The 14811-nt window shown below is 31.7% G+C and overlaps 1 protein-coding gene across 1 annotated transcript in view; it reads left to right on the top strand.

Moving 5' to 3' along the window:
- Positions 1 to 13708, top strand: part of LOC124496627 (protocadherin Fat 4) — a 34595-nt gene extending 20887 nt beyond the window's left edge. Inside the window, 20 exon segments of the mRNA XM_075732480.1 lie at positions 1860 to 1969; positions 2388 to 2453; positions 2566 to 3327; positions 3329 to 4582; positions 4652 to 5678; positions 5780 to 9153; positions 9156 to 9729; positions 9823 to 9917; positions 10088 to 10144; positions 10350 to 10536; positions 10609 to 10866; positions 10968 to 11116; positions 11242 to 11413; positions 11574 to 11896; positions 11981 to 12199; positions 12285 to 12526; positions 12595 to 12789; positions 12854 to 12997; positions 13065 to 13277; positions 13336 to 13708. Of these exon segments, the coding sequence (XP_075588595.1) occupies positions 1860 to 1969; positions 2388 to 2453; positions 2566 to 3327; positions 3329 to 4582; positions 4652 to 5678; positions 5780 to 9153; positions 9156 to 9729; positions 9823 to 9917; positions 10088 to 10144; positions 10350 to 10536; positions 10609 to 10866; positions 10968 to 11116; positions 11242 to 11413; positions 11574 to 11896; positions 11981 to 12199; positions 12285 to 12526; positions 12595 to 12789; positions 12854 to 12997; positions 13065 to 13277; positions 13336 to 13429 (9515 nt within the window). The 3' untranslated portion in view covers positions 13430 to 13708.
- Positions 13709 to 14811: the final 1103 nt, after the last annotated feature.

Raw genomic sequence — 14811 nt, 5'->3', positions numbered from 1 at the left:
TTATTTATTCAAAATATTGAATTGAATTGAATGGAAAACAAAATGTCAGATAATATAATGACTGAACGAAGAATTGTTTGACTTTATTTGGATCGTTTTTTTTTCTTTATCCAAAATATTTCATTTCACAATATGGCCACCATATAGAACACAATTGACACACGTGTGAAATATATTTCAAGATGATGATGATGATAAAATAGTTTTCAATTAATAACTATGAAGTGGTCATTGTCAAATGAATTTTTTCTTGATGATGATGATGATTTTTTTTTGTTCATTTTGAATTTATTGATAAGTTTGTGTGTGTGTGTGTGAGTGTGTTGGAACACTTTTGTAACATGAATAATATCGTTGTTTTTTTTGACACTCTTGACATTGTTATGGTTATAAAATGGCCATCATCATTATCATAATATATTAATATTAATTTCCGGAATCGATATATACCGAATATATGAATGGTCAGATTTTGTTGTTGTTGAACAATGACGATGATGACATTTATCCAGTTGGACACACTTTTGTTGTTGTTGTTGGACTTGGAGTGAGAAACATTTTTTTTGTTTTGTTTTGTTTTGTATATATGCAAATTTCTCTATTCTTAGCCAAAGTTGGTTATGGGAATTTTTTTTTTAATTTCGTTCAATGAATATGTGTGTGTGCGAGTGTGTGAGTGTGTGAGATACCTGAGAAAAAAAATCAGGTAAACCATCCATTCATTCGGTCGTTCGTTTTTTGTCCATTATTGTCATTTGGCTGAAAAAAGCTACATAATAGCAGCAGCAGCAAAAAGATTTTCACTGATCTAAATAATCTGAAAAGATCTCTCTGCATGTGTGTGTGTGTGTGTGTGTGTGTGTGTGATAAACGTTGATTTTGAATGTTAAATAAAATCCAGATCACAAAAATTTTTTTTTTTATGCAAAATGAATTTTTGTTACCACACAACAGATCAATATATGATTTGATTGATTGATTGATTGATTGAGAACACAACAACAACAACAACAACACCTATATCAATATCTGATAAATGGTGGCCAATATAAAAAAAAATATTTCATTCCATTCCATTTGGTATGATCAGCACACGTGTACGTTTGTATTTGTATAAATTCACCATTCATTTAGCTGTCGAATTGTCCAAAAAAAAAATTTTCTTTTTTTTCTGATTGAAACTTTGGGCGTCTATCAAAAAAAGGGGACACATTTCAGAATTGTCCAAAATCTATGGCCACATCTAGACACACAGACAGTCATTATCTAAAGTCAATAAAATTGATCCAAAATAATAAAAAAATTCTAATTAATTCGATCGAATGTGTGTATTGATCGATTGATTGAGTTTTCGTTTTTTGTTGTTCTGTTTTTGCACACATATCACACGAATTTGGCCATCATTTTTTCCATCATCTTTCTGCACGTTGTTCATCTTTTCTTCAATTTTATATTTATTTTATATTATTCGGTATCGACAACGAATGATGATGAATCGTGCCGTCAGAAAAAAAAGTGTTGTTGGTCAAATATATGAAGAATGATGATGTGAATCAAAAAAAAAAAAAAAATCTACAGACCTGTGTTGATAATAATAATCATATAATCATCAAACGACGAAAATGACGACGACGACGACAATTCAAACAACAACAACAAAAACAGCACACTATGATTTATATTCATTCTTCTTCTTTTTTTTTGTTGTTGTAAAAGATTTGCTTTTCATTTTCATTTTTTTTCTTCTTTTTTCTTTTTTTAATGCTTTTGCTTTTTTTTTAAAAAAAATAACGAAAAACAAAACAAAAATCGTTTGAATGAATGAATGAATGAACAAAACGAACGTGAAAATACGAAAGGAAACGAAGGTGGCTTTTTTGAGATGCACGATCAAACAGGTGAATTGTTTCTTGTTCGTGAGATCGATTTGGAATCATTGTCCAGTTCTATGTTGACTCTACAGATACAGGTCAGTAGAAATAGAGAAAAATAGTTATCTGTTTTTATTTTATTTTTTATTTTATATATGGGGTTTAATGATAACAATCAAAACCATCATCATCATCATCATTGATGACCATCATAATAATCGCTACTCGGTTCGATGGTCAATCCATTGGTTGTTTTTGATGGTGGTGGTGATGGTTATTATTATCGATTGACTTGATGATTTTGATGATGATGATGATGGGGATAATAGCCAGAAAACAAAAAATTATGATTGTGGATAACCAATGGTTGGTTGGTGGTTGTTATTCACAATGTGTGTGATCATCATCATCATAATAATCACATCAACAAGCGATTGTTTCGATCCACAAACACACGCACAATAATCATTATTTAAATTTTCTTCTTTTTTTTTCTTTTCTCGAATCTTATTAAAGGCATCACAAGTGGATAATCCACTTCGACAAGCAACCTCAAGAGTTGATGTTTTCATAATCGATGTGGTAAGTTTGTTTAGTTTGCCCTTATTTTCCGGTTTTTTTAAATTGGAGCAATCATCAAACATTGACTTTCTTTTTAATGAACTTTTTTTTTGCCCGTTTTCCGTTACAACAGAATGACAATTCACCAATATTCGAAAATATCAATTATAATGTTACAGTTATGGAAAATTTACCCACTGGTTTTACGATATTACAAGTTTCAGCATTTGATGCTGATAAAGGAGAGAATGCTGAATTTAAATACATATTAAAAGATCCTATACAAGCATTTCAAATTGATCCTTACAGTGGTTGGATTAGTGTTAAAGATCCTGGTAAATTGGATCGAGAATTGAATGACAAAATCATTTTGAAAGTATTGGCCATCGAAAAGAAACCAAATGTTGATCCTGATCATAAAGAACCAAATAGCTGTATAGTGGAGATAACATTACTTGATTCGAATGATAATAATCCACAATTTTTCCCATCAAATGTTTATACATTTTCCGTATTGGAAACGGCTGCAGCTGGAACATTGATCGGATCAGTATATGCAAGTGATCGTGATATCAATGAAAATGGTCGCATCATCTATTATAAACAGAATGATTCACTAAGTCAAAATGGCCCATTCGATGTTTATCCACATAATGGATCAATATACGTGACGGATAAATTTTCACAAATGCTAAATAAACCGGGTCAATTTACATTTTTTGTTGTTGCATCCGATCTAGCAAAAATGCATCATGAACGTCGTACAGCTGTTGCTATTATTCGTGTGAATATTACCGATATTAATAATAGTGTGCCAGAATTTATTGGTGCACCATTTGAAGCTTATGTTGGTGAATCATTACCGGAAGGTGCATATGTTACACAGATTATTGCACAAGGATGCTGATCAAGTCGATACGATGCTTGAATATTCAATTGTAGCTGGAAATGATGAAAAACAATTCATTATTGATTCAAAAACCGGAAAAGTCTATACATCAGCTGTATTGGATTATGAAGTGAAACAATCATATGATCTACTTGTACAGGTATCTGATGGCATTAATACTGCTGTAGCACCGTTGTTGGTGAATTTGGTCGATATCAATGATAATGCACCACAATTTACACATGATGTTTATAATTTTACCGTTGTAGAAGAATTAGGTGCCAATATAACCGTTGGTACCGTATTGGCTATTGATCGTGATTCGGGTAAAAATTCCGAAATTCATTATTCCATTATTGGTGATCATGCAAATGAATTATTCTTCATCGAACAACGTAATGGTAATATTCGTACACGTACGAAATTGGATCGTGAAATTGAATCACGTGTAGAATTCTTGGTCATTGCTTATGATGGTGGCACACCACAGCTAAGTGGTAGTTCAAAAGTTCTAGTCAGTATTGAAGATATTAACGATAATGCACCATTCTTTGATCAAACTCAATACGAAGTAGAAGTGATGGAAGAAATTGATCCACCAATCGAAATATTTCGTATTCAAGCACAAGATTTAGATACCGGTGATAATGCCGTCGTTAAATATCTTATATTGGCTGGTAATGAAGATAATATTTTCAATATAAACACCGATAATGGAATGATTACTACATCGGATCGATTGAATTTTGAACGTAAATCACAATATAAATTATTTGTTGCCGCACGTAATTTACGGCCATTTCAGGGACCAAATTCAGCCGATATTGTGAATCCATCCGTAGAAGTAGTGATAAAAGTAAAAGATATTAATGATGAAATAGTTGTATTTGATCAGCAATTGTATCATTATAAAATACCGGAAAATCTACCACGTGGTACATTGATTGGTGCCGTCACCGCAATGAATCCAAAACGTTCAGATCATGAGCAAGATATTGTTTATTGGATTGAATTTACCAACGATAATGATGATGATTTGAGCTATAATCCAAATGTTGGAATCATGGAAAAAACATTGGACAAAAGCCTATCGAAATTTAATATAAATTCCAAAACCGGTGAAATTATCGTTATCGATTCAATTGATTTTGATCCACCAGCTAATGAGAAAATGTTTGAATTTAAAATAAAAGCACGTGATATGTTATCGATCAATACGTTCAATACATCAGTACCGGTTGTTATTGAAATTACCGATGTGGTAAGTGTTATATTTGTTTGTTATGTTTTCATGTTTTTTTTTATCATTATCAAATTTATCTACATACAGAATGATAATTCACCAAAATTTAATGAAGATCGTTATGGTCTGGAATTACCGGAAAGTTTACCACCAGGTACATCGTTACCACCATTTTTTCGTGTTTCCGATAATGATTATGGAGCGAATGGTAAAATATCCTTTTTCAAAATTGAAGGCAATGAATTGGATACATCATATTTTGCCATTAATCATACAACCGGTTCGATAATGTTGAATAAACCATTGGATTATGAATCACGAAATCAATTGGAATTTGATTTGATTGCAGCTGATGGTGGCCAAGATCCCCGTTGGAGTTCGGCAAAGGTCAATATTTATGTGGCGAATATAAATGAATTTTCACCAAAATTTATTGGATTACCATATGAATTTTATGTACAAGAGAAAGCAGTGGAAGGAACGAATGTAGGTCAAGTGAAAGCCATTGATGATGATGGAAACAATGTTTATTATTCGATACATGATGAAGATCATAGTTATTTTACTATTGAATCCGATTCGGGTCGTATCTATGTACGGAAACCATTGGATGGTAAAACACAATATACATTTGTTGTTCGTGCCACCGATGATGGTATGCCACAAAATTTTAGTCTTGGTGTACAGATTATTGTTCGTGTACAAGAAAGTAATGATTATCCACCAGCATTTACATCAAATAATTATTTTGGTATTGTATTGGAAGCTGATCAACAACAGCAACAACAACAAGAAGAATCTTTACAATCATCACATCATCTACAGCAGCAGCAGCAGCAGCAACAACAACAACAACAACAGCCAATCATACAGGTTAAAGCCATAGATAAAGATTTACAAAATAATTCAATTACATATTCAATTGTGGGTGGTAATGATAATGAATTATTCACTATTGATAAAGAAAATGGCCAAATACGTATTAATAATGGAAAATGGTCATTGATTGATTATGATAAACAAAAACAATTTTCATTATTAGTACAGGCAAAAGATTCACATCAAACACCATTGGTTGGATTAACTATCGTTACAATTGATGTTAAAGATATTAGTAAGTTGTTGTTGTTGTTGTCAATCAATGTCTCCATTTTTGCCTTTTATGACTATATATATAACATTCAATGTCTTTTTTTTTCTCAAATTTTTTTTCAGACAATCATCCACCCATTTTTAATAAACCATCATATACGGTAACAATCAATGAAAATAAGCCGGCCGGTCATTGTTTTCTCAAGATTGAAGCTGATTCACGTGATTCTGTTGATACTGTAAGCTATTTTCTTGGCAGTAGTAGTGGCCGTGATAGTCAATCATTTGAATTGAATAAATCTACTGGTGATCTTTGTACGAGAAAAATATTGGATCGTGAACAACAGGATCGTTATGAATTTTTTGTTGTTGCTAATGATGGAAAATTTGAAACAACTGTACCGGTTTCTATTGAAGTATTGGATGAAAATGATAATCAACCAATGTTTGAACAACAGAAATATGTTGTATCCATACCATATGATTCACATCCAGGACAAACTGTCATACAGGTTCATGCTAGTGATCCAGATATGGCAAATAATGGTGAAGTTACGTATTGGATTAAAAATACACATGGAATGTTTGAAATAGATTCCAAAACTGGTCTGGTTCGTTTGGTATCAAATTTTCCGAATAATAAACAAAATTTTACTTTTGAAATGGATGTATTCGCTCAGGATCATGGTATTACACCGAATATTGGCAAAGCAATATTGGTCGTTCGTTCATCAAACACTCATAATCATCCACCGAAATTTGATCGATTTTATTATTCTGTAGAAGTTGAAGAAAATCTTTCCGGTATTGCTATAGCCACCGTAAAAGCTTATGATCCAGATCAAGGAAAAGCCGGTAAGATCAATTATCGAATCATTAAATCTACATATCCGGTAGCATTTCGTATTGATAAAGATTCTGGACAAATAATGTTGATAGCACCATTGGATTATGAGACGGCACGATTTCATGAAATCAATATTGAAGCACGTGATGAAGCTAAAGACTCACAATTCATAACAACAGTGGTACAGATTAAAGTGATCGATACAAATGATCATAAACCGGAGATTCTTTCCATACCGAAAGTAATTCGTATACCACAATCAGTTTCACCAAATGAAGAAGTAATCTACACTGTTCAAGCAATCGATCTAGATAGTAATGAACATGGTAATAATGTATTACATTTTTCAATTGAACCACCAAATCCATTGTTTACAATCAATCCAAAAACTGGACAAATATTTGCATTACAAAAATTAATGCCACATCATGATTTATTCAAAATTGTTGTCCGTGATCAAGCCGAAAAACGACCATTATCTAGTTCAATTGATATACAAATTGAAGTTTATAATGATCTTGTTGAAGAAACAATGCCATTATTTACATCAACACAATATTATATCCAATTGGAAAATGTTGTCGATCCAGGACGAACGATTCTAATGCCTAGGGCAAAAATACCAAGTGGTGGTCATATTTGGTATAATATATCGAATTTGAATACAAAAAAATTCACAATCGATCATGATAGTGGTCGTATTTATTCTACTTCACGTATTGAATATATGAATGCCCGAGATAGTACATATCATTTTGTTGTTGTTGCACACAATAAAAATGATATGAAACGTTATTCAGAAGCTGGTGTTGTCATAAAATTATCGGAAACGAATACAAAATGTCCAAAATTTCCATTTAGTGAATATTATGCATCGATCGAAGAGAATTCACCAATCGATATGGTTGTCATTGATGATTTAATGCTTGTTGATATGAATAAATGGAATGGCAATAATATTGTTTATCAAATTACTGAAGATAATTCTAATGATAATTTCTATATCGATTCAGTGGTTGATAATGAAATACCAAAGAATGTAACACTTAAAATTAAACGTCCAATTGATCGTGATCGTATGGCAAAATTTTTACAAGGCATCTATACATTATCAGTGTCAGCATCCAATGCAAAATGTACTGCTAATATTCGTGTAAAAATTTTAATTGAAGATGTTAATGATAATAGTCCAATGTTTTCACAATCAGAATATATTGTTGAATTGAAAGAAAATACACCTGTTGGTCATGTAGTGACCACTTTGTCCGCAAAAGATAATGATGAAACTGATGATGGTAAATTACGATATTTCATTGTTGCCGGTAATAATGATCAATTGTTTCATATGGAAACAAAAACTGGTGTTGTTTCGGTAAAAGAATCACCTGATCGGGAAAAATCTCCGGCTCATGTTTTGAAAGTGGTGGCTATCGATTCGGCAAACAATACCGGTTGGGCTAGTGTTCATGTGATTATTTTGGATGAAAATGATTGGACACCGACATTTTTGAATGAAACATTCATGTTGAATGTAACGGAAGGACCAACAAGTGTTGGAACTAGATTACGTCTCCCGGTTGTTGATTATGATGATGGTATTAATCGACAAATGGAAGTCTATATTGTTGACGGCAATTCAAATGGTGAATTTCGATTAGATGTGGATGAAGGTGGCCCATTGTTGACTGTTGTTTCTGAATTGGATCGTGAAAAATACAATGTACCTGAAGCTGCTCTTCATTTAGTATTCATCGCTGCCAAAGACAAAGGAACACCACCACGAATTGGCAAAACAATGGTGGCCGTTATCATACAGGATATCAATGATTCACCACCTAAATTTGAAAAAGAAGTTTATTATCATTTTATATCGGAAGATTCAGCCGTAGGAATGATACTTACAGAATTGAAAGCTAGTGATGCTGATTCAACGGCATTAACGAATTTGGTTTATTCATTCTCGAAAAATACCGGTAATGTACCGTTTGCAATAAATCCTGACAACGGTATTGTTAATGTTTCAAGACAATTGGATGTATCTGAAAGTCAACAATATTCAATTACCGTTGAAGTTTTTGATGGCATATGGAAATCTAGTACATTGTTGAATATTATTGTCAATGAAGCTGAAGAACGTGATCCAAGATTTGAACAAGCATATTATCGATTTGAAATTGGTGAAAATTTGAAAAATTCATTCGTTGGTAAAGTTGATTTGAAACCAAGAAAACATCGTGTAAAATCTTCGAAACGTTATACAATTGTTAATTCAGAAATGCGTTCCATATTCAACATAACAGCTGATGGTGAAATCTATACAAAAGTTGGTCTTGATCGTGAAAAACGTAGTAAATATGTTTTCACAGTGAAAATAGAGGAAAAACATCCTACCACTAAAGTGAGTGTCAGTGAAGTTATAATTGATGTGTTGGATGAAAATGACCAGGTGCCAACATTTCCATATTCATATACCGGTACGGTAAAAGAAAATTCAAAAGCCGGTACAGCCGTTCATATTGTGCCAATGATTAAAGCAATCGATAATGATATTGGTAATAATTCAATGATTGAATATTCACTTTCTGGTGATGGTGCCGATATGTTTACGATATTGAATTCTGGCTCGGTTATATTTACACCGTTAGATCCTATGCACAACAATTGGATCGTGAAACACGATCAGCTTATAAATTCAAGGTGATCGCTAAAGATATGGGTGGATTAAGTTCAGCTACAGATTTGATTATAAATGTTGAAGATGAAAATGATAATGCACCGATTTTTCAACATGGACCACTTTTTGTACTATTGCCTGAAATTGCTAAACCTGGATCGAAAGTAGTGGAAGTACGTGCTACCGATATTGATGAAGGTTCGAATTCAAAAATACAATACTATATAACCGGTGGTGGTAATGGTGATATCCGTATTGATCGTATAACTGGTGAAATTTTTGTTGTTGGTTCACTGAAACCTGGTACCATTTATTTTATGAATGTATCAGCCGTGGATGGTGGTGGATTATCGGCTCGAACCACCGTAAATGTGACCATCATTGATGTTAATAATCATAAACCAACATTCGATTCATCATCATATAGTTTTAGTATTGCTGAAAGTAATTATACAAATGATAAGGTTAAATTAGGTGTCCTAAGAGCTAGAGATGAAGATATTGGCAAAAATGGTCTTGTCGAATACTTGATATCATCAAATGTTGCATCAGGTAAGGTTTATGAGTCTGTCTAAATAAAGGATGATGATTTACATTCGAAAAATGATCTCCTCTCACACACACCCTCACTTTTTGTTTATTTAGATTTTCCATTTTCAATCGATGTACATACGGGCGAATTATTTGCACATGGTTTCATTGATCGTGAGCAAAGAGAAATCTATACATTCGAAGTAACGGTTCGTATTTTTGATTTTTTTTTCTTATCTATTCTAACATTCATTTTGTTGTTATTTAATTTGGATTATAATCATAATGACGACGATCATCATACATAATCATTGCTTCTTGTGAATATTTTTGTTTGTGTGTGTGTATGTTTATTATTGTCAAATAATGGCTATTTTAGGCATTGGATTATGGCGAGCCTCCAAGCAATTCAACGGTCGAAGTTAAAATTACAATTGTAAGTAGTATCAATCGATCGATTGTTTATTGTTATTGGATTGTTTGATTATTATTGTTATTGTTGTTTATCATGCAGCCATCATTCTCATGATGATGATGATGATGATGAATCCATTGAACAATTGTTTGTTTCAATTCAATTGATTTTTCTTTTTTTTTATCCTATTTTACATTTATTTATTTTTATTATTGTTGTTATATAGCTTGATAAAAATGATGAAAGGCCACGTTTCTATACGGATCCATATCTAGCACATGTACCGGAAAATCTTGATCCTGGTCATAAAGTGACACAGATTGCTGCATTTGATCCGGATTTAGGCGAGAATGGTCAAGTTTTCTATAAATTAGGTGCCGGTCATGATAATAAATTTTATATTGATGGTAAAGGTATGACGAATTATTGATGATTTTTATGAATGAAAAAAATTTTGATTTTAAATCGTCTTTTTTTTTATTCAGATGGAACTGTTTGGACATTGTCTACATTGGATTTTGAGGAGAAAAATTTCTACAACATAACTGTCATTGCATATGATAAAGGCAATCCTAGCCTATCATCAGCGGCGAAACTTTGGGTCACTGTAGCCGATACACCGGATTCTGTACCAGATTTTTCTAAAGCTGTTTATACTGTTGAAGTGGCTGAAAATGCTAAACCCGGTGATATTGTCTATAAATTGGATGCCGGTGATGGCCCATTTAAATATTATTTACTTAGTATGAAAAAAAAAATTTGATTACCAATTAATGATATGTTTTCAATGGTGTGTTTTCATTTCACATTCCTTTTCTTTTTTTTCACACACTCACACAAATAGATTCCGATGAGATCGATGCCTTTTCAGTGGATAAAAATAGTGGTAAAATTAAACTAGTCAAACCATTGGATAGTAATTATCGTAATCATTATCGTTTGATTGTCAAATCTGAAGATGATAGTGAACCACCAAAATCCGATACGGCTGAGGTATGTAAATTTTTCTTTCTCTTTTGTTTGGTTTCATTTTTTTTTCATTCTGAAACGAAACAAATTGAGAAAAAAAATGCAAATTCTAATTTCAATATTTTTTTTCTGAAATTTTCCAAACATAGGTTAATATAATTGTAGGTACTGGACAAGGTGTGCGACTTTTCCCACAACGTCTTTATGAAGTATCAGTGAAAGAAAATCAATTGACACCGATTCTATTGATTGATCTGAATTCAACCGATGAAATTGCGAGAAAATCACCACACTATCGGATTGTTGGATCCGATTATAGAGGTATGGATTTTTCATAATATTTGAATGTATTTTTTCTGATTCTTTTTTTTTTGGTGCTAATTTTATTGATTTCGATTTTTTTTGTTTGTTTTGTTTTGTTTACTCATTGCAACACTTGTGTGTTTATAAATCGTTATTATTATTAAAATACCAAACACAGGCACATTTAAAATAGAGCATGAAAATGGTCGACTTTTATTGATGAAAAGTTTGGATCGTGAAAAGAAAGATGTATATCATTTAAAAATTAAAGCTGAAAATGTCATACATCGTCGTGTTGGCCGTGATATAAATGCATTGTATCAACATTTGACCACAACTGAAAGTCATAATAATCATCTGGCATATGATGAATCATTGGTTGTTGTACATGTTCTAGATGAAAATGATAATTCGCCCATTTTTGCCAATAACAATGATCGTCCAATTGTTGCTGCCGTTCCGCTTGAAGCTTCATTTGGTTTCAAAGTCGTTAAAGTTAATGTAAGTATATATTCACTTTCTGATACAAAATTGTTAATAAATAAAAAAAATCTTATTCATCATTATTCACACACACACAAACAGGCAAAAGATGCTGACATTGGTCTTAATTCAGCAATTCGTTATGAATTATTATCTCGTGGTGATGATTCACATACAAAATTCTATATCGATCCGATTAGTGGTGATATTCGATCAATGGTTACATTCAATTTGGATGGTGGTAAAATGTATGGTTTCGATGTGAAAGCCACCGATTGTGAAGGTAGTGAAAATGGTAATTCAGCTACAACCACTGTATTTGTAAGTGATAATATATTGTATTGATGTTTTCGTTTTTTTTTGGATTGATTTTTTTTCATCAATTTTTGTTGATTTATTTTGCCAGATTCATGTTTTACCTGAAACGAAAATGATTCTATTCGTAGCGGATAGAGAACCAATTATGATTGAGAAAAAATATCCAGAAATTATCAACTACTTGAGTAATACGACGGATTTTGATGTAAAATTAGCAAAACTTGGTCCACATTTAGAAGGTGATATACAGGAAACACATTCTACCGATGTTTTTCTTTATGCTGTCAATAAAGATAATAATGAAATTGTCGATACTGAAACACTTCTTGAGTAAGTATTTTTTTTTATTGATTATCGTTGAAAATTTTTTATTCCAATTCTTATCATTATTGTTTTAGTGTCTTTCGTAAAAATTCTCAACAAATTGTCGAAAATTTACGTTCATTTCGAATTCGCCGGATACAGGGTGTTACTGTGCAGGAAAAAATAAGTCAAATGGGTGCCACTGAAATCGCTATCATTGCATTGTCTTCCGTCATTTTTCTGGGCACAGTATTGGCTATAGCTTTACTTTGTTCATCTTGTAAAGAAAGGTTACTATCACGACTTTATATATAGTGAAAGATTTTATAATTATGAAAAATTTATTTTCAATAGAAAAATTCGTCAACGACAAACAACATGGGAACAACAAAATTTGTATAATATTAAAAATCCTTTGATGGCTGGTCCAAAATCCATTTATGGTAGTCGTGGTATACCGGTTGGAAATATTTCCAATTATTCTTGTGAAGGTTTTGGGTATGTTTTTTTTCTGTTTATGTTTGGCTTCGTTTTCCTTAATTGTTGTTGTTTTTTCCTTCCTTAGAAATGGTGATTATATGGAAAGTATGAATTCTTTCAAACGAAATGGAAGCATTTTGGATGGCCGTTCAGCTCATACAGAAATATCAGCCAAAAGTCGTCAAGTATCACCACCGGATGGTGCATCGGCTTTAAATCCACCACGTAGTCCTCCATATTCGGAAAGATATGCTAAAACTAATTTAACAATGGCTGTCCATGATTCAAACAATGATTGGTATGATGTGTTACAATTCACGTTTTAAATTCTATTCAAATTTTTTTTCCATTTTTAGGTCCGGATATTCACGTGGATCTGGCCGATCTAGAAATTCATTTAGTGGAACAAGTTGGTCATCTCGAAAATCAAAAAATTCTGATCGTCATTAATCAATCGGACTTGAACACAAATCGTTATGCTCAAATTAGTCCATAAACTTGATTTTTTTTTCATTTATTTATTTAATACAATTTATGTGAACATATGAACAGATTATTTGTTTGTTTGTTTTTTCGGTCGAAAACATATACCTTGCAGGCGGCTGCTGGAAATATGTGTTGCCCTTTATTATTATTATTTTTTTGTATTTAGATTTAAAAAGAAAAATAGAGATTTTTTTTTTACTTTCATTTGTTTTTTGTTAAATACAAATTTGTGCATTATTCACGTATATATTTGTCGCGTCAGTACCGATTTTTGTGTGTGTGTATGTGTGTGTTTATGGGCATTTGCATTGTCACACCACAACCATAGTAAATAGATCGTCACCGAAAATGTTGAAAAAGGAAAACTTTAACTATTACACATAGCTTGGTGGTAAAGTTCAAGATATTTCTATATTCATTTTTAAGCATATATAAAAGGAAAATTGTAATTTTGTTTATTAATGCTGATTTGTCATCTATAACAAATGCTTCGTTATTTAAATAAAACATATTTTTGAACAGAAAACAAGATGGATTATTATTATGAATCATCAACAGTGAAGGACAAAACGTTTAAATGGTTATTCAACAATCCTGATTATCACGATATTCAATTTATAATCGGTGAGAAACGTATTTATGGAAATAAAAATTATCCCAGATATGCATCTGAATACTTTGCCAAATATTTATCTGAATCACCAGGTAAAGACTGCAGTATGAACATCGACGATTATTGTTATGAAACATACTATGCATACCTCCGAATGCTACATGATGATTACATCAAAATTGACTCAACTAACATTGCCGAACTGACTAAACTGGCTTATTCTCATGATGAAAAACAATTGATGATTTATTGCAAGAATTTCATTCGCCAAATCTTATGCTATCAAAATCGAAACAAATATCTGCCATTGATTCGTAACTATGATTTGGATGGTTTTGATGATCAAATTCAAAGCATTTTGGAGCCATTTGAAAATTCTTGATTTTTTTACTTAAATTTGCTCATTTCTATTTGTTTTTTCATTTCATGTGATTTTCAGTTAATCATATTTACAGGATCATTTTTTATTTTTTCTTGACGCTGTGATAATTTCAAAATTGACAATAAAATAAAAACTCAAAATTTACACCATATCTTTAATTTGAAATTTTTCAACTTTCCACTTTTGAAAAATTAATTTAAAAAAAATATATAAAATAGAGGTGTGATTCAACGAATTAACGATAAAATTTGACATAAATAATCAGATAAATAATTTTTATAGCGGAAATAAGTTAGGCATATCAACTACGTAAAATTTACGTAGGTTACCTTTCCCGCAATATCGATAAGG

This window comes from Dermatophagoides farinae, chromosome 7 (genome assembly GCF_024713945.1).
Source record: "Dermatophagoides farinae isolate YC_2012a chromosome 7, ASM2471394v1, whole genome shotgun sequence".
In the NCBI taxonomy this organism is placed as follows: Eukaryota; Metazoa; Arthropoda; class Arachnida; order Sarcoptiformes; family Pyroglyphidae; genus Dermatophagoides; species Dermatophagoides farinae.
The sequence above is the reverse complement of the archived record's forward strand: the minus strand, read 5'-3'. Positions and strand labels throughout refer to the sequence as shown.